This window comes from Hippocampus guttulatus, chromosome 2, assembly GCF_054856545.1.
Source record: "Hippocampus guttulatus isolate MCC_2025c chromosome 2, RoL_Hgut_1.0, whole genome shotgun sequence".
In the NCBI taxonomy this organism is placed as follows: Eukaryota; Metazoa; Chordata; class Actinopteri; order Syngnathiformes; family Syngnathidae; genus Hippocampus; species Hippocampus guttulatus.
Genome location: NC_141262.1, coordinates 2,605,753 through 2,623,268, shown reverse-complemented (window position 1 = coordinate 2,623,268; position 17,516 = coordinate 2,605,753). Strand labels below are relative to the sequence as shown.

Genomic DNA, 17,516 nt, shown 5'->3' with positions numbered 1-17,516 from the left:
AAACATGAAAATGTCTTGAAGCCTTGCAATGTCAAATATCGATCAGGTCAAACTGTTTATCTTTAGTAAATTGCAACTACTTTTTAGTAGTGGCAAATAACAAAAATAATCCCACTAAAATGTGTTTGGATATTGAAAAATAAGAAAGTATACTTGGGGTTAAATTATAAAATTGAATTTATAAACACCATCATTTTAATCAACAGCAGTAACCTCAATGCTATTTACTCAAGATCTCAACAAATTCAACTAATACACGATCTATAACTTTAAATGATAACGCTTAATCATTGTGCATATTTTCAAATAAAGTCCTATTGCTGTAATACTCGAAAGATTCCCTCGAAGTGTGGGGATGAAATGAATGGTAACTCACAAGCAGTCGATGTTAGATTCGTCCTCAGGGTGTCGCTGTTGCCCACAATTCAATTGCTGCTCGCTGCTCCTGTTTGCCAGCTGGAAGCGGGACAAGAAAAAGCCAACATTGTCAACAGGAAACTGCATTTTTGTCATTTCCTGCATCATAAACAAACCACAAACACATGGTTCTTACGTCCCACATTGAATTTGACTAACATCCGCACACAGAAGGAAAAGCACTACGGGTAATTGTGTACACATGTTGGGCACGGATAAGAACACCTGGACAAATTTTTGTCAGTTTGCAAGGCCTTTTGTTTTGTAAGTGCAAGTAGATTTTGAATGAAATATAATTTCCGCAACTTGATTAGAAAATCAAGCAGGGTCGCATTATTTCAGATCGATATTTCACTTCATCTATCGTTAATTGCCCCAATGAATCGATAGGGGACATTTGGCGCAACACCGTCCGTCTCTTTTGTCCTGATCCAGTTTTGCAGTTTAACAGCAACCAAATCAAGCTTCCTGACAGTCCAGTCAAGGTAATATTTGATACATTTCACAATATATGACAAAGGTACACCCTCCCCCCCCCCCCCAAAAAAAACATAGTACTGTACTGTATTTACTTTTGCAAAAAAACAAAAAAAAAATCTTAAAAGTGGTTTCACATGAGCTGGATGTCAAAACTCCAGATTTAAGGCAAGACAATATTTGATTGGTAAATATTCAAAACATTTTACAATTTCATTTGAAAGAGACAATATTTGATTGGTAAATATTCTTAAAAATTTTTAAACAATCACCATTTCAATTTCTATCTATCAATCAAAATTGAATGAAACTTGCGCTATCCCGACATCGGGACAGGTCCCGTTTTTGTTTAAATATTACTGCTAATGTAAACCCAGTTGATTTTAAAATTATTTAGGTCAACTTCTATTCTCAAGAGTAGATTTTGCCAATTACATTCAGAATAGATTCACCAAGTGAAATGAGTTCTGAGGACATGAACAACACTATTTTTAATCAGCTTTCCAAACCGGGCAGCATTATTCGGATCAGCATATACAAAAATAGCAATTCATATATTAAGCGATCCTTAATCGTCAAGATGAATCGATGAGGGGCATATGGCGGAGCACATATTCCTTTAGTCCCGATTCACTTTTGCCATTTCAGTGACCAATACAAGTTTCCCAAACAAATTGTGAGGTTTGAACATTTAAAAATATTCAGCCTCTCCGAGGGCATCGTCCACGGAGTCGGCGCCGACCTCCTCGTAGTCCTTCTCCAGTGCGGCCATGTCCTCACGGGCCTCGTTGAACTCGCCCTCCTCCATGCCCTCCCCCACGTACCAATGGACAAAGGCGCGCTTGGCATACATCAGATCAAACTTGTGGTCGAGGCGGGCCCAGGCCTCGGCGATGGCGGTGGTATTGCTGAGCATGCACACGGCCCGCTGCACCTTGGCCAGGTCGCCTCCGGGCACGGTCGTAGGCGGCTGATAGTTGATGCCCACCTTGAAGCCGGTGGGGCACCAGTCCACGAAATGGACGGTGCGCTTGTTCTTGATGGAGTTGATGGCAGCGTTCACGTCCTTGGGCACCACATCGCCACGGTACAGCAGGCAGCAGGCCATGTACTTACCATGGCGGGGGTCGCACTTCACCATCTGGTTGGCCGGGTCGAAACACGAGTTGGTGATCTCGGACACGGACAGCTGCTCGTGGTAGGCCTTCTCAGCCGAGACCACTGGCGCGTAGGTGGCCAGCGGGAAATGGATGCGTGGGTAGGGTACCAAGTTGGTTTGGAACTCTGTCAGGTCCACGTTCAAGGCACCATCAAAGCGCAGGGAGGCTGTGATGGACGACACGATCTGGCTAATAAGTCGGTTCAAGTTTGTATACGTGGGACGCTCAATGTCCAGGTTCCGGTGGCAGATGTCGTAGATGGCCTCATTGTCCACCATGAAGGCGCAGTCAGAGTGCTCCAGGGTAGTGTGTGTAGTCAGAATGGAGTTGTAGGGCTCCACAACAGCGGTGGAAACCCGGGGGGCCGGGTAGATGGAGAACTCCAACTTGGATTTCTTGCCGTAATCCACAGAGAGGCGCTCCATCAGCAGGGAGGTGAACCCGGAGCCGGTGCCACCTCCAAAGCTGTGGAACACCAGGAAACCCTGCAGGCCGGAACACATGTCGGCCTGGCAATGCACAAAAGAGTGTTCTCATGACACAAACATTCTAACTTTGATACGGTACTGAAACGAAACCATGACAAAAACCTCGAACATCAGTCGAACTGTGCAGAGGTTTCTAAAAATAAGTGGTATCCTTTCATTTTGAGTGGCAAGGCATAAAGGTACTGTATACCGTGCAACCCCATAAGAGAAAGTGTTTCAAAGGGTGTTTTACCTCTAATCCGAGCAGGCTTCCTCAGTTCATTCAACAGCTGGTATTTGTTTGTATTTATTGTTTTTTTTTTCAGACTTGTGACTTGACAAAAATAATTCAGTTAAAAAATAACGTTTTCAACATGCAGCGATGACTGGGCATGAGATCGTCGACTGATAATTTTGAGAAGCTGAGTTTTACTCGTTGAATAAATACTAAATTTGACGTCAATGAGTACAAATTTTATGAAGTGAAATCTCAATCAAAATCATCTTTTTCAGTAATTGCATAATCTTGAAGCCCAACTCAATTATATTTCGTCATTTTATGTTTTGAGTTAGAACTGTAGCCATGGAACAAATGAAAGGCACAACTATTCTGTGTATTGCTTCCTAACGTCGTGGTTTTTTTTTCCCTCTCAGAAATGCAAAGTATTAAGAACATCAGATACCCGAACACATTGCAAGGCTTGATTTACATAACACAATTGATGAGTTTCCCCTGGCAGCTGAGTAGGCGATGTTGGTACCTTCCAGAAAGCTGCTCACCAATTTGCGTATCCTGTCAGCTACATGGTCGATGATCTCTCTGCCGATGGTGTAGTGTCCGCGGGCGTAGTTGTTGGCCGCATCCTCCTTACCTGTGATCAGCTGATTCGGGTGGAAGAGCTTACGATAGGTTCCGGTGCGCACTTCATCTATACATAAGATCTTGATGAGTCATTAGAACATTCACCACACGGATCAACGGTGTATTTACCGATGACGGTGGGCTCCAGGTCCACAAAGACCGCCCTGGGGACGTGCTTTCCCGATCCGGTCTCACTGAAGAAGGTGTTGGAGGAACCCTCGCCCCCGAAGGCAGTTTCACCGGGCATCTGACCGTCTGGGAGGATGCCGTGCTCCAGGCAGTACAGCTCCCAGCAGGCATTGCCGATCTGGACGCCAGCCTGGCCCACATGTATCGAGATACACTCGCGCTATGGAAGGAAAACAAGTATTTGTAAAAGCCCCGGAAAGTGTAAGGCAACTTTGAATAAGCTCGGACGGGTGAATTTTAGTCAACGTCGACTGCAACATCCTTAAACACAGCCACGACCTTTTTGATGTTTTTGACAAAACCAGGTTTATCCACGTGAGACACCGTCAACAACTACAAATGGTAATTAAATTCCCTTGCGTGGAAATGGCGGAAAAGACAACCTAAAAAGACAACCAATTAGTGTGTACTTGCTAAGAGTACTCATTTTATCAAACAGGAGTTCAAACAATAGATGCTGCATTTTCCTAAAACAAATTGTTGATGTTATTGTTCACAAAGACATACTATTTGTGTTGTACCTTTTTTTTCTTCGAGAGAGGACAAACTATCTGTCTTCCTGTTATTGATGACTGCAAGCAGTTTGTAGTTTATGCTTCATTTTAAATGTCACTAAATGTGGTTCTTTCTACACAAATTCAGATTTGCATTTTTTTTGCCCTTACGGTACCCAACATGTACCATCAGCTTGAAAACACTTTAGTGCACATATTATCACCTACAGCAGGATTTTTTTTGTCATTTTTAGGGGTGACTCATTCATGTAGGAGAGTAACTTTTGAATATCTGTCCACTGTGGTAACCACTGTTCCAGAAAGGGTTCAAATTAAGTACCGAAGTATGACTATGCATACTGTCACAGCCCTACCCATAAAATGTGGACCTCCTAGCTTTAGAGTCAGACTCATTCCAAGTTGTTCGGAGAAATAAAATAAAAATGCCAACCCAAGCACATGCTTGGGATCAAAAGTCGATGCTGAACCCCCCCCCCCCCCACCCCCCAAAAAAAGCCTTTATCACACTCACCATGTCTCCTGAAGCAGAAGTATGTGAGGGTTGGAATGAAAAGGCAGCAGCGACAGTCTTAACTGTCACAGATGTTTAGTCTTGCTTTAAGGAGCAAGATGTTCTGTTTTTTCTTTTTGAAAGCTAAACGAGGTGCTAATTCCAATTGGTTGAGAAGCTCTTGAGAGTCCTTTTCTGAGCAGGCCAATCAAAGAGGTCTTTTTGTCAGGAGCATGCTCACTGGCGTCCTCTGACTGTATACCTCCACTTTTTTGCTGCAATTTAATTCACACATTCATTACAAAGTTACATCATAAGGGCATGTGAAAAATACATTCTACTATTAACAATTTGCTGTTATGGATTGTATCACTTTTGATTCTACTTGCGCCGCCAAGCATTTTCATATTTATTTAATTTTTGTTTAACTGTCGTTGTTATGATAGACCATTTTTAAAAAATATGGCCATTCGTTATCCGTATTGATGACAAAATGGTGAGAAGGTGAATAGGTATAAAGATTTTTGCACATTATTGCCTTGGCGGAGGACTGCACTATATTTGGCACTGCCCATTGCAAAGCTTATATCTCCAAATGTTGCAAATAAAACAACGACAAAATATGTAATATGCCTTTGTATCTATTATTGGTACTTCTTTTGGAGGTGGGTTCATGTTTTATACATAATAAACAAAAAGAAAATGAAAGCTTGCTAAATTTGTTAACTTGTGCTTTTCATTGGAGGTCTATGTTCTGTTTGTCCACATCCTCTGCAAAGTCTGTATCTCCGTGATTGTTATTCGACGCTACAAAAACATGTAATGCTTATCATGTTTATACATACCCAAAAAATGAAATCAATCATTAATGACCCGGCAGAAAAATGCTCAGTTTGCTTGATGTTGGCCTGTGTCCTCTAAATGTTGGATTTTCCGTTTTTTATGCATCCATCACCAAAACATTGTATTACTTCATCTTGAAATACTTAAAGTTTGTTTTCATTTTTTAACGCAAAATCAAAAGCATAATTTACGTTTGCCTTCAAATGTTCGAGGTTTGTTATTGTCATGCAATTGAAACAGCAAAAGTATTCCTGTTTCTTAAGCAAAATTAAAGTTGGGGCTTATTTTGTTGTTATACAAAAAACAAAAATGTTTTGCGAAGAAATTGGAGATACATGCTTTTTAGTGGCTAGTGAACAGTGGTTGTGTCCTAGAAAATTGTTGCATAAGGTAAGTGTACCTCGATAGCAAATCATCAGGAGTGATGCCATTTTTCTTAGTTAACGGAACGAAAACCTACCGATGAACGTGGACTCCTGCTTTCACTGGCCGGTAAGCTTCTGCTAAACTAACTTTACGAACCATTCTTAAGTCAAGTAGGATGCGAAATAATGGATGTTAATTACCTTTAACCAGAGCAGGTATTATTAGGGTCGGATGTCACAACGCTTGTGACGTTTATTCAAACGGCAACGTTTTCTGACGTCACACCAACTTGCTTATTGTGCCGTTCTGATACAAAGTTATTTCTGTGTGACGCAACACGACAGATATCAGCTCCCAAGAGCTTTAATTACCGACTTTTCGGGCTCAAAATCACAATTAAACCGACAAGGGAGTGAGTAAAGCGTTCTATGACGACCATATGAACCATAAATTAGCCGTGCTGAGTTCAGGGACACTATGGAAACTGGATTTTCCGCTCCAATGAAGCCAGGCACTTTAAAAAGCAACGAAAATAGGCTATTGAGAAAATTTTCCGGACCACGGATGACCAAGGAATTTCTGAAGGATCACTGCAAACAAAACAGGCTCTACTCCACGCCACATTTAAATGACACGCTCTACCTACACTTTAAGGGATTCTCCACCATCGAGAACTTGGAGGAGTACACCGGGCTCAAGTGTCTGTGGCTGGAGAGCAATGGGCTGCAGCGCATTGAGAACCTGGATGCGCAAATCAACCTGCGGTGCCTATTCCTGCAGCAGAACTTGATCCACAAGCTGGAGAATCTCGCACCCATGCAGAAACTGTGTTCCCTGAATGTCTCCAACAACTACATCAACACCATCGAGAACATTTCCTGCCTCCCTCAGCTCAGTACTCTGCAGATTGCCCACAACAAGCTGGAGGTGGTCCATGACATCCAGCACCTGAGCAAATGCGTGGCCCTCACAGTTCTCGACCTGTCACACAACCTGCTCCATGAGCCGGCGATTCTCCCCATTTTGGAGGCCATGCCGGAACTGCGGGTCCTGAATTTGTTGGGCAACAAGGTGGTGACCAACATTCCCAACTATAGGAAGACGCTTATCGTACATCTTAGGCATCTCACCTTCCTGGATGACCGGCCCGTTTTTCCCAGGGACAGGGCCTGTGCAGAGGCATGGGCTTTGGGTGGTCTGGAATTGGAACGCAAGGAGCGGGAACAATGGGACACCCAGGACCGGAAGAAAATCCAAGATAGCTTGGATGCTCTGGCTTTGATTAAAAAGAAAGCACAGCGAAGACTGCGTCTTCAAGAGGAAGCGGAGAGAGGTGAGCAGTTTTTATGTCCAATGCAAAATTCTTACCAGTCTATGGATTACCGTCTACTTGTCTTTTCCCAGGTGACACTGAGGCTTCCATCACCCCCGAAACCTCTTGTGAGGAATCGGCTGGTGAGAATATCCAAAGCTTTGTGCAGGAAACACTGAATGCTCACGATGAATTTCTACAAAGTCAAGCAATGCGGTGCAATAAAACCCAGAAAGATGAGTTGGATTCAGATTTGGAGCAGCTTGATGAAGGGCTGGAGGCCAAGGCTGTAGATAAGATATTTGAGCAAGATGATAAACAAGCATTAGATGGTGACAAGGCTCTGCTTAGTGGCGGTAAACCAGCAAGAGAACCTATAACAATTGTAAACCATGTCGACCAGGAGAACCAGCTGGGGGCTAGACTGGTGGATGCAAAGCTACTGCAAATTGATGACCTTCCTGTTCTTGAGGATGTACAAACACCTGCTGAGACCATCCAGCGCTTTGTTCAGGACACAGTGGATGCCAATGAGGCCCTCCAAGGTCAAACAATCCTACAAGCTGATGAAAGCCAGGAGAAATCTGAAGACTCCAAATCAGAGCCGCTCGATGAAGTGTTTGAGACTGACATGAAACACAAGATGTGCGAGACAGATCAAGAACATACTCAGCGATCTGCTGATGAGCAGGATCAGGTTTTTGTTTATGAAGAGGGAAAAGAATCTAGAACAACTTTGAACCCTGAGCAAGAGCTTTCTTTCAGGATGTTAGATTCCCCTGAAGAGCCACAAGGCCCCAGTGTTCTAAAGGATGCAATGTTGCTGCATGTTGATGATATTCTTGATGATTTGAAACCTGGGAAGATTCTTAGCCTTGTGCACAACACTCTGGAGGCTGATGAAGAGTACCTCCAAAGTCAAATAATAGTGCAAGCTGATGAAAACCAGGAAAAAAGTGAAGAAACTAAATCGGAGCAGCTTGATGTAGGACTTGAGGCCAAAGAGAAGATGTCTGAGAAAGTGGAATTTGATGAACATGCTTCGCAGGTGGATAGAGATGATGAGCAGGTTCTTGACAATGAAGCAGGAAGAGGACCTAAAACTATTAGAAACCATGAGTCCAAGAATATTCAGAGTCCTTTGGTGGTAGATTCTCCTGAAGAACAAGGTTCAAGTTCACTGTGCACAGGGCTGCGGGATGCCGTGTTGCAACATAGTGATGATCATTTTGTTGAGAACATCAGATCACCCACTGAGAACATCCATAGACTTGTGCAGGACACATTGGAGACCCAGAAGGAATTTCACCAAATTCAAACAATACTTAGACCTGTTGAAATCCAGGAAAAAGATGAAGCCTTCAAATCACTTCAACTTTGTGGATTGGGGACCAGAATTGAAGGGGATATGTCAGAGGAACATAAAAAAGCTCACCAGGTGGATGGAGAGGAAGATCAGTTTCTTGTAAATGAAGAAGGAAGAGAATCTCCAACATTTGTAAACCCTGAGCCCCAGCAGAGCCACCTTCCTTTGACTGTAGATTCTCTTCAAGAGCCACAAGATTCCGGCCTAAAAGGGAGTGGCCTGCAGTATCCAGAGTTGCACACTGATAACAGTTTTTACCTTGAGGATGTGGAACCAACTGATGAGAACATCTATAGATGTGTGCAGGACACACTGGAGGCTAATGAGGATATTAACCCAAGTGAAACCACACAGGTATCTGTTGAAAACCAGAATGAATGCAAATACTCCAAATTAGAACAGCTTGATGAAGGAGTAGAGGCATCTGAAGAAGATGAACAAGCTCGACAAGGTGATGATGACGTTCAGGTTCTTGCCAATGAAGCAGGAAGTCAACTTACATCGATTGTAAACCCTAAGAACAATGAGAATCAACACCCTGAGGCGAGGGCGGATTCTTTCCAAGGACTGCAGGACGGAGAACTGCTGCATATTGATCTTTCTGTTCTTGAAGATGTCAATCCATCTACTGAGAATATTCAAAACTTTGTGCAGGACGCAATAGAGGACCACGAGGAATTTCTCCAAAGTCGAACACAGCCAGCTGATGAAAATCAGGACAGAGCCGAAGACTCCAAATCAGAACAGCTGGAAAAAGTATTGGAGGCCAGAGCTGAAGAGGATTTGACTGAAGCACAGAAAGACAAGGTTCAACAGGTTGATGGAGCAAAAGATTATATTCTTGGTGGTAAAGTATTAATAGAGCCTACACCATTTGTAAACAATGAGCATCAGGAGACAGCACTTCCTTCACTTGAGGGAGAATTAACTGAAGGGCCACAACATTCCTGTCAAGATGGGACTGTACAACCACATACAGTGCTGTTGCACTTTGACAATCATCCTGACCTTGAGGATGTAGAAGCAATTGCTGAAAACATCCAAAGTCTTGTGCAAGACCCAGTGGAGACTCGTGATGAGCTTCTTCGAAGTGAAATAACACAGGAATCCATTGAAAATGTGAAAAAATGTATCGCATCCAAGTCCAAGCAGCTTGATGAAGGATTAGAGATCAGAACTGAAGACTTCATGTCTGAAGAACAGGAAGAACAAGCCCGAGAGACTGCTGGAGAGAGCAATCATGTTTTTCATGATGTAGAACCTATTCCACTTGTTAACCATGAACATCAGGAAAAACAGTTTCCTTCCATGAAGGTAAAACCTTCTGATGAGCCCCTCGGGACCCAAGTGGAGGATGCAGTTTCATTGCACATTGGTGATCGTCCTCAGCTTGAGAATGTTGAACCCCTTTCTGAGAACATCCATAGCCATGAGGAGTTTCTTCAAAGTCAAACAATACAGCCATCTGATGAAAACCAGAAAAAATGGAATGAAGGTTTGGAGGCCAAGACTGATGATGAAATTTCAGTGAAAGATAAAAAAGAGGTCCCGCTGTTAGTTAGTGAGGGTGATCCTCTTTCTGATGAAGTAGAAAGACAAATCGAGCAACCGGAGCACCAGGGTAACCATATTTGTACAGTGTGGATAGAATCTTCTGAGGGGTGGCAGGATGCGGAGCCGCTCTGCATTGATGATTTTCTTCTTGAGCATACGCAAACATCAGGTGAAACCATTCAACATTTTGTGAAGGACACATTCATGGAGGCCCAAGAGGAGTTACTACTACAAAGTGAAACAACATCTCAGTCTGTGGAAAACCAAGAAAACAATCAAGACTTTGAAGCAGAGCACCTCCATGAGGGTATGGAGGACATAAGAGAAGAGATGTTTGAAGAAGAGGGGGAAGCTCAGAAAGCTGATGGAAAAGTGGATCGGGTTTATTTCGATAAAGTGGGAAGTCAACCCACAGCTATTGTAAATTCTGTGCACTGGGAATACCAGCTTCTTCCAGTGATGGCAGATTTTCGTGAAGAACCACAAGCTCCATGTACACTAGTGGCTGAACTGGAGGATCCAGTTGTACTTTGCATTGATGAGATTTTCCTTGAAGATGCAGAACCACCTTCTGAGAACTTCCACAGCCTTTTGCAGTACACACTGGAGGTCCCTGAGGCATTTCTCCAAAGTCAAACAATACCGTGTGTTGAAGAGTCCAAAGCAGAGCATCTTATTGAAGAAGTGGAGGTTGAAATTAAACATGTGAATTCTGAGGACGTGGAAGAAAAGGCCCAACATGTGCCTACAGGGAAATTCCGAGGGAACGAACTTCCTTTAGTGATGCTAGATTCTGAGGAACCACTTAGCCCAGGTCTACAGGGGACTGGATTGGACGATGCAGGGTCGCTGCAGTTTGACAATTATCCTGATCTTCAGGTTTTGGAAATATCCTCCCCTCAGCAGTTGTTCAAAGCAAAAACAGAAGTCCTGTCAGGAGATGGTTGTGAAGATGGATCAATCTGGAGCCAGATCATTCCTAGTGATCCAGATAATAAATCATTGTTTTTAATGAGTAGCTGCTCCAAGTCACCAGAGCCACCTCATGATTCATCTCTGCTGTACCCAGACAATGATGTGGAGCCTCTGGCTTTGGAACGAGAGGAAAATTCCAACATCCAATTGTCTTCTCCAGCCCGCTGTTTGATTGTGGCGCTCGAATGACATCATCAGATTACCTGATCACACTTTGGAAGTTTTTTTTTGTACGTATGCACTTTAATTTGATCAAAGAGAAGTTCATATGCGGCAGTAGAGAATAAACCAAAGTAAATCCTAGAGGCTGTAACAAAATGACATAGCTTGTAAGCTTTTCACAATGACAACAGTAAATGAAATGGATAATTTGAATAAAAGCATCGTAATTGCTTTAATGAGAATGAAACTACTGTCATTTGTCAAAAGGTATACAAGTATTGGGACATGTGATCAATACACAGCTATGAGAAGTGAAAATAATTGAGCTAGAGATGACCCAATTGAAGTAGATTATTGAATTCATTTAAGAGGGAAGTCATGCAATACTTTAGTGCATGTTGAGTAATTAAAGATGAACCTTCTTTTTTGGTTTGTATACTTATAATTGGATGTGCTTTTTTTAAATTAAAATTGTAGCGACCCAATTCCTGAGACAGCTCTTTAATCCATGAATCTCCAGACAAAAAAGACTCGTCTCTTGATATGCATATGTACACTTTGGATGGTCTGTTTATAAGTCACTTGTCCAAACGTCATGTGTCATACCTGCTGAAGCTTATCACTGCAGGCATTTAAAAAACTATTGCACGTAGGGACAAAATGTTGACACTCAGTTAATTCATTCAATGAAGAAAAGTACTTGGAAAAAAATCCATGGAAAGGCTTTCGGACATCAGTAAAATCATTACTGTACATCCCAATACTTCTGTCAGTGGCATGCTATAGTGCAATATTGTAGTCAATCTCTGTTGTCAAAACTACATTCATGTGAATACTCATGTAAGTCTACATCTTTACATTGGGGGTGTTTCATAATACACAGATGGAACTAATCTGTCGCTTCAGTGGCATCCATTTAATGAAACACATTAAAAATACTAAATTAACCATGCATTTATTTCAAACATTCCTCTCAATAGCTTAAATGACCTGTTGCAAAAACATCCAGCAGTGCCAAATGACTCCTCGGGTCTGCCCTTCCTCACCCACCCTCCCTCCCTCCCTCCCGGTCTAAAAGATGCAATCCCTTTTCACCTTGCTCTTGTGCCTGCTCTGTGGAATGACTTTCATGCTTGGCTGCAGTCCAAATTTATTTCCGTTGTTGCTAGGCGACAGAGACGTCCTTATTGCCGGTGTGAAGGGACCCCATACACCATCACTACGATCTGTTACTCATTATCGGTGTCAACATGAGTCATGTGGGTCAGATGGCTAAATATGTCCTTACAAATGGAGACATGGACTAATTAGGCACCGGGGTCACTTTATTAGGTGTAGTACAGTTTTAAAAGTTTGGTGACACTGAGAAAGTCACTATTTTCAATGAAGATCATTTTGTCGGTGGGGGGGGGAGCACGGTCGTCGAATGGTTAGCATGTCCACCTCAGAGTACAGAAGTTATGGGTTAGCTTCCGCCCTCTGGCCTTCCTGTGTGGAGTTTCCATGTTCTTCCCGTGCCTGCGTGGGTTTTTTCCGGGTTATCCGGTTTCCTCCCGCATTCCAAAAATATGGACAATATGTTCATTGAACACTCAATTGTCCCTTAGGTGTTATTGTGAGCATGAATGGTTGCTTGTCTGAAGTGTGCCCTGCGATTGGCTGGACACCAGCCGACTGCCCGAAGTCAGCTGGGATAGGCTCCGGCATGCCCGCGACCCTCCTGAAGATAAGCGGCTCAGATAATTGATGGATGGATGTTAACTTGGGGAAAAGCTTGGGTCAGATACTCAGGGGTGGGAATCTGTGAAGTAAGGTTCTGAATCTTGCTAGTACTATTAACACTGCAAACTTCCCGTTTCATTGGGGGGGTTTTTGGCCTAAAAAAATGTCAATCATACTCACAAAACTCTGAGCTATATGCTTCTTTCCCATGTGCCTGAAAGCACCGTAAGGTCCAGCCGCTCTCTCGCCTTATCTATTATCACTCGTTTATTCTTAGACTCTCCACCAAAAATAAACGAGGACAGCGGGGAACTTGTTTTTCCTCCCTTCCTCTTTGTGGAAATAAAGACTTTAATTTCCTGCAAATACCAATGTCTCATCAACCTATAGAGAAAATCAGGCCTCATGGTGTGATTTATTCATTTTAACATCAGTGTCTCCATTTTCTCAACCACCATTTTTTACTTTAGCTTCAGAGTTAAAACACTATTTCTCACCAATAACAACTAAAACGTTTTTTGGCGGGGCGAGGGAGAGACTGCCAGTGCACTTAATGTCAGTTATTTTTAGGTTACCCTTTAGAAGCTTTGCAGAAGCAACAATGAAAAAAGTAAAAATGGAGGCCTTTAGGAAGACAAAAAATAGGTCCAACAATCAATGTGCTTCTGGTTGGGTAGTTTGCATGTGAGCCTCTGGCTGTGAGTTGTGGCCAACACCAGCTCATTGCGAGTGTTCTCATTTTGTATTTCACTATTTTTCCAGTTCATGAAACAACTGAAAGTGCATCAGCAACTGTGGCTGTCCTTGCCTGCATGCAAGGTCATGAAAAACAACACCTCAATTGCTCATTTCTTTATTTACCCACAACAAAGCTAGTAATTTGAAGAGTTCATAAAGCGGGGCAACACTGGATGATTTCATTATCTGCCTATCTCTAAAAATGTGTCTGTGAGACCTTATGGAACATTCTGTCTGTCCACAACATGATGAGTTAGAAAGGGCAAAGGCCCTGAGCTATTTTCAGGTAAGAGCCATAGTCTGACGACAAGACAGGATTGTGTGAAACACTATCATGCCGTGTGTGCTCTTATACAAAAACACCCCTATCCCCTATAGCTGCTCACGTCCCTGCAGTCACGTGATAGCCAAAAGGTAAGCAGAGCTGCGTTGTGTTCTGTTGAACGCACAGAATAGCATTAACTTCTGGTAAGTGGCACTTGATTGCTCGGTGAAGGTGTCATCATGGTGACCTACTGCCACCATGACGACACCTTCACCATGGCTTGGTATTTAAAAAATAACATTTATTGAAAATCACAGGTGGCCGACTGGTTAGCACATCAGCCTCACAGGGCAGAGGTGCAGGCTTCTGGCCTTCCTGTGTGGAGTTTGCATGTCCTCCTTGTGCTTGTGTGGGTTTTCTCCGGGTACTTTGGTTTCCTCCCACATGCCAAAAACATGCATGACAGGTTCATGGAACACTCTAAATTGTCCTGAGGTGTAAGTGAGAGTGCAAATGGATGTTCGCCTGTGTGCCCTGAGACTGGCTGGCCACCAGGTCAGGATATACGCTGCCTACTGTCCGAAGACAGCTGGGATAGGCTCCAGCCCCCCCCCCCCCCCCACACACACACACCCCCCGCGACCCTCGTGGGGATAAGAAATTGGATGGGTGGATGGATTTAAAATCACATAGCACTTCACAAAAAGCTAACATTGTTAATATGTATTTGTATTTCTCTTATTATTTATGGAATCACTCTGGTGTGCTGCTGTAACGTTTCCCATCTGTAGATGATTGAAGGATTACTGGTGCTCGGTGATGCATTTTTGCGCCACACTATATAGTGTAGTACAGTGGTGTAATGTATTAAGTGCTGCCTGGGTATCACGTTGCGAGGCACTGGTGGACCCCAAAAAGCAGGCAGGAGGGAGGAACAGGTTGAACTTGACAAACTGTATTAATATACTCAGGAAACGTAATCCAGAATTCACAAAGTCAGAAAACAAAACTAATCCAAATTAGCAAACAAAACCATGGCATAAGCAAAAAAGTGATAAACACAAACCAACAGAAAACGTGACAGCGACTAACATGACAGAAGCAAACAATGACCCGACAATGAGTGGTCGGGCTGGGAGTCCTTTTCAAGCAATAATTACAGAACGACCAACAGGTGTGCACCTGCAGGGAGAGCCCTACAGTGCCACCTGTTGGTCCCAAACCGAAACATGACACTGGGCAGTTGAAAATTTGCTTTCATTGTCTTGATGGACATTTGATAATTTCTCACTCTGCACTTGGCTCCACTCTATAGTCCATCTGCCTTTGATTAGAAATGGCTAGTCCTTTACAAATGTCATGTTCTGTCTGTTTTGATTGTGTTTTAGCTGCAGCTGGAGTGAAGGGTGGCTCCCCCCAGCAGGCGCACCTATTTCACTTTTTCCCATCTAGCCTTGCCAAGTATTTAAGGACTGCCAAACTGGCTAATCCCTTCAATTCAATTCAATTACAAGTTTATTGTCAAATGTGTAACATACAGCACAGATGAAATTTCTCTTGTCGGATTATTGAACTTGTCTGCTGTAGTGATTCAAGTGTTATTTTCTTGACCTCTTGATACCTTTTGTTGTCGCTGTTGTTGTTCATAGATTTGAATTTCTAAGGTTGAGGTTTTTTTAAATACTTTGTTTATTCTCTGGGTTCCCTAGTCCCTTCCCTTCTGCAAGCGCTTTTGTTTGTGTTGTTTCTCCTGCCTCCTTGTGAACAGCGATTTGTGTTTGTACTTTGTCAGTGCGCTTTTCTGAAAATAATTATTTTTTGTTGTCGCACTCTGTCTGAGCCTGCATTTGTGGAATCCAAAAACATTCGGTTCGATCCAGAACCTGACAACAACAGGCTAGTTTGAACCACTGACAACTAAGTGGGCTAACAACGTTGCCAATTTGAGGTTAAGGACAGAAATTAATAGAGAAAGTGCATGTTCACTACTGTGCAAAATTCGTTTTTTCAAGTCCCAGTTTGTTTCTTTTCATTTATTCAACAAAGTTGAGACTAATTGAGATTTAAAACTAAAGTCAATGACAGCACCTCTAGTTGTAAAATATGAAACCACTTTCCTGTAAAATGGCAATGGAGTTAGCCCTCTGTAGTTTTCAGGTGCTCATTTCAGCCGGACAAGAAATTAGGTGTAAATAGTGTTGTCATTTTGTATTTGACAAAAGCACGTGAATTGGGAGCCCTCCGAATGCTTTTAAATGGTGAAAAACAATGTAAATATCTCCTTTAAAGGTCTCCGCTATCTTCATCAGGCTATATTGTGCACTCAAGTCAGCCGGGTAAGGCATATAATACGTTCATGTAAGATACACATCACATAAGTGGCTGAGCTAACTAGATTACACGGAGTCCGGCATGCGCTGCACTAATGGAGGCGGTGGCCTGGGGGGAATATCACGGCGAGCCTGCAACACCAGCCTTAATGTAGGCTCACCAAAGCCAATCCAAGCAGTCATCTTAGCAGTCATCCATATTTAATGGCGGGGCTGAGGCTCGAGAAAATGTTCCTTGCTTTTGGTTGCATGCGACAAAAATTGGAATGTTATGTTCACAACTTCATATGCTATTTGCGGGGAATAGACCTCGGCCAGCCCATAAACAGCAAAATTCAGTGTATAATTGACACCCGCTATAAATGTATTTTAAAAAATCGAACCAAAAAAAAATGAACTCACCCAAATCTTGAAAAAAGAAACATGGATAAATCATCATTAAGCATTTTTTTAAATTTTGCAAATAGGTACCGAACCATAGTATGCATGATCAATTGAATGTTTTGTTTTGCTTGTTTTTGCAAATCCGCTTTCAATTTTCAAAGAATAATGTGTTCTTCCAAGAAAAATGTAATTTCACAAAAGCAAAGATGTATCGTGTTGCGATTAAAAGTGTTAAAATTATGAGAATAAAGTCATATTATTCCAAAGACAGTCGTAATACAGTCATGCCTAGATTTACAAGTTCTTGGAGCGATGAGTCATTCCTTGGCCGATTATTTGTTTTGAGATGAAAACATGTTTTAGATGCGCATGCATTTCAGATGAACAGCATTGCGCAAAAAATTACATTAAAATTGGATCTATGAAAATGTTACTCTAAAAACAACACGTTGTCATTCTTCAGAATAACTTTTCTTTTTTGAAAGTTTATCTTTTTCTTTTTTTGAACAGTTTCCACAACATTGAAAACATTTTTGAAAACGGAGTCAGTGAGCATTTTGGGCTGTTTTCAATGCGGAAAAATGAACTAAGAAATAGGATTATGATTTTTCACAAAAAGTGATGCACTGTAATTTGTAGAAATTGCTATTCTTGTTTTAAAAAGTCTTTTTTTTTTTTTTTAAATAAACTTTCAAGACTCTGCCAACAGGAGCCATCAGGACTGAAAACATTGTAATTTGCATGCCAGGCCAGTAGTTGGCGATATTCTGTTTGTCTGACAGTAAAGTAGCAAAGGACAGTTTCCACTAATTTGTCAGCATGACATTGAGGACTTTGGTTCTGTCGCTCAACTTCCCCCGAAGAATTACAATTAAATACTGTAATCGTCCATTTATTTATCCGATGAATTAAGTAAATGTGT

The 17,516-nt window shown here is 42.3% G+C and overlaps 2 protein-coding genes across 3 annotated transcripts; one reads left to right on the top strand and one right to left on the bottom strand.

Moving 5' to 3' along the window:
• Nucleotides 1–1,585: 1,585 nt before the first annotated feature.
• Nucleotides 1,586–3,713, bottom strand: LOC147208225 (tubulin alpha-1C chain-like). 2 transcript variants are annotated; one of them, XM_086105940.1, is made up of 3 exons: nt 3,513–3,713; nt 3,302–3,403; nt 1,586–2,563 (listed from the first exon to the last, which is right to left on the bottom strand). In XM_086105940.1, the coding sequence occupies exons 1-3, from the start codon at nt 3,711–3,713 to the stop codon at nt 1,586–1,588; spliced, it is 1,281 nt and encodes a 426-aa protein (XP_085962066.1). The 2 variants fall into 2 exon arrangements, with proteins under 2 accessions (XP_085962066.1, XP_085962065.1); XM_086105939.1 differs by having other exon boundaries at nt 3,302–3,450; nt 3,513–3,645.
• Nucleotides 3,714–6,263: 2,550 nt separating this feature from the next.
• Nucleotides 6,264–11,182, top strand: LOC147208224 (uncharacterized). Its single transcript, XM_086106095.1, has 2 exons — nt 6,264–7,119; nt 7,191–11,182. The coding sequence occupies exons 1-2, from the start codon at nt 6,264–6,266 to the stop codon at nt 11,180–11,182; spliced, it is 4,848 nt and encodes a 1,615-aa protein (XP_085962221.1).
• The last annotated feature ends 6,334 nt before the right edge of the window (nt 11,183–17,516 follow it).

Excerpts from the sequence above, each read along its gene's own strand:
- LOC147208225 (XM_086105940.1), bottom strand. The coding sequence starts at position 3,713 with ATGTGGGCCAGGCTGGCGTCCAGATCGGCAATGCCTGCTGGGAGCTGT. Across the intron at positions 3,404-3,512 it reads CCTGGAGCCCACCGTCATCG|CTGATCACAGGTAAGGAGGA; the intron begins GTAAATACACCG and ends CACCCGAATCAG. Across the intron at positions 2,564-3,301 it reads CTGACAGGATACGCAAATTG|GCCGACATGTGTTCCGGCCT; the intron begins GTGAGCAGCTTT and ends GTGCATTGCCAG.
- LOC147208224 (XM_086106095.1), top strand. The coding sequence starts at position 6,264 with ATGGAAACTGGATTTTCCGCTCCAATGAAGCCAGGCACTTTAAAAAGC. Across the intron at positions 7,120-7,190 it reads TCAAGAGGAAGCGGAGAGAG|GTGACACTGAGGCTTCCATC; the intron begins GTGAGCAGTTTT and ends GTCTTTTCCCAG.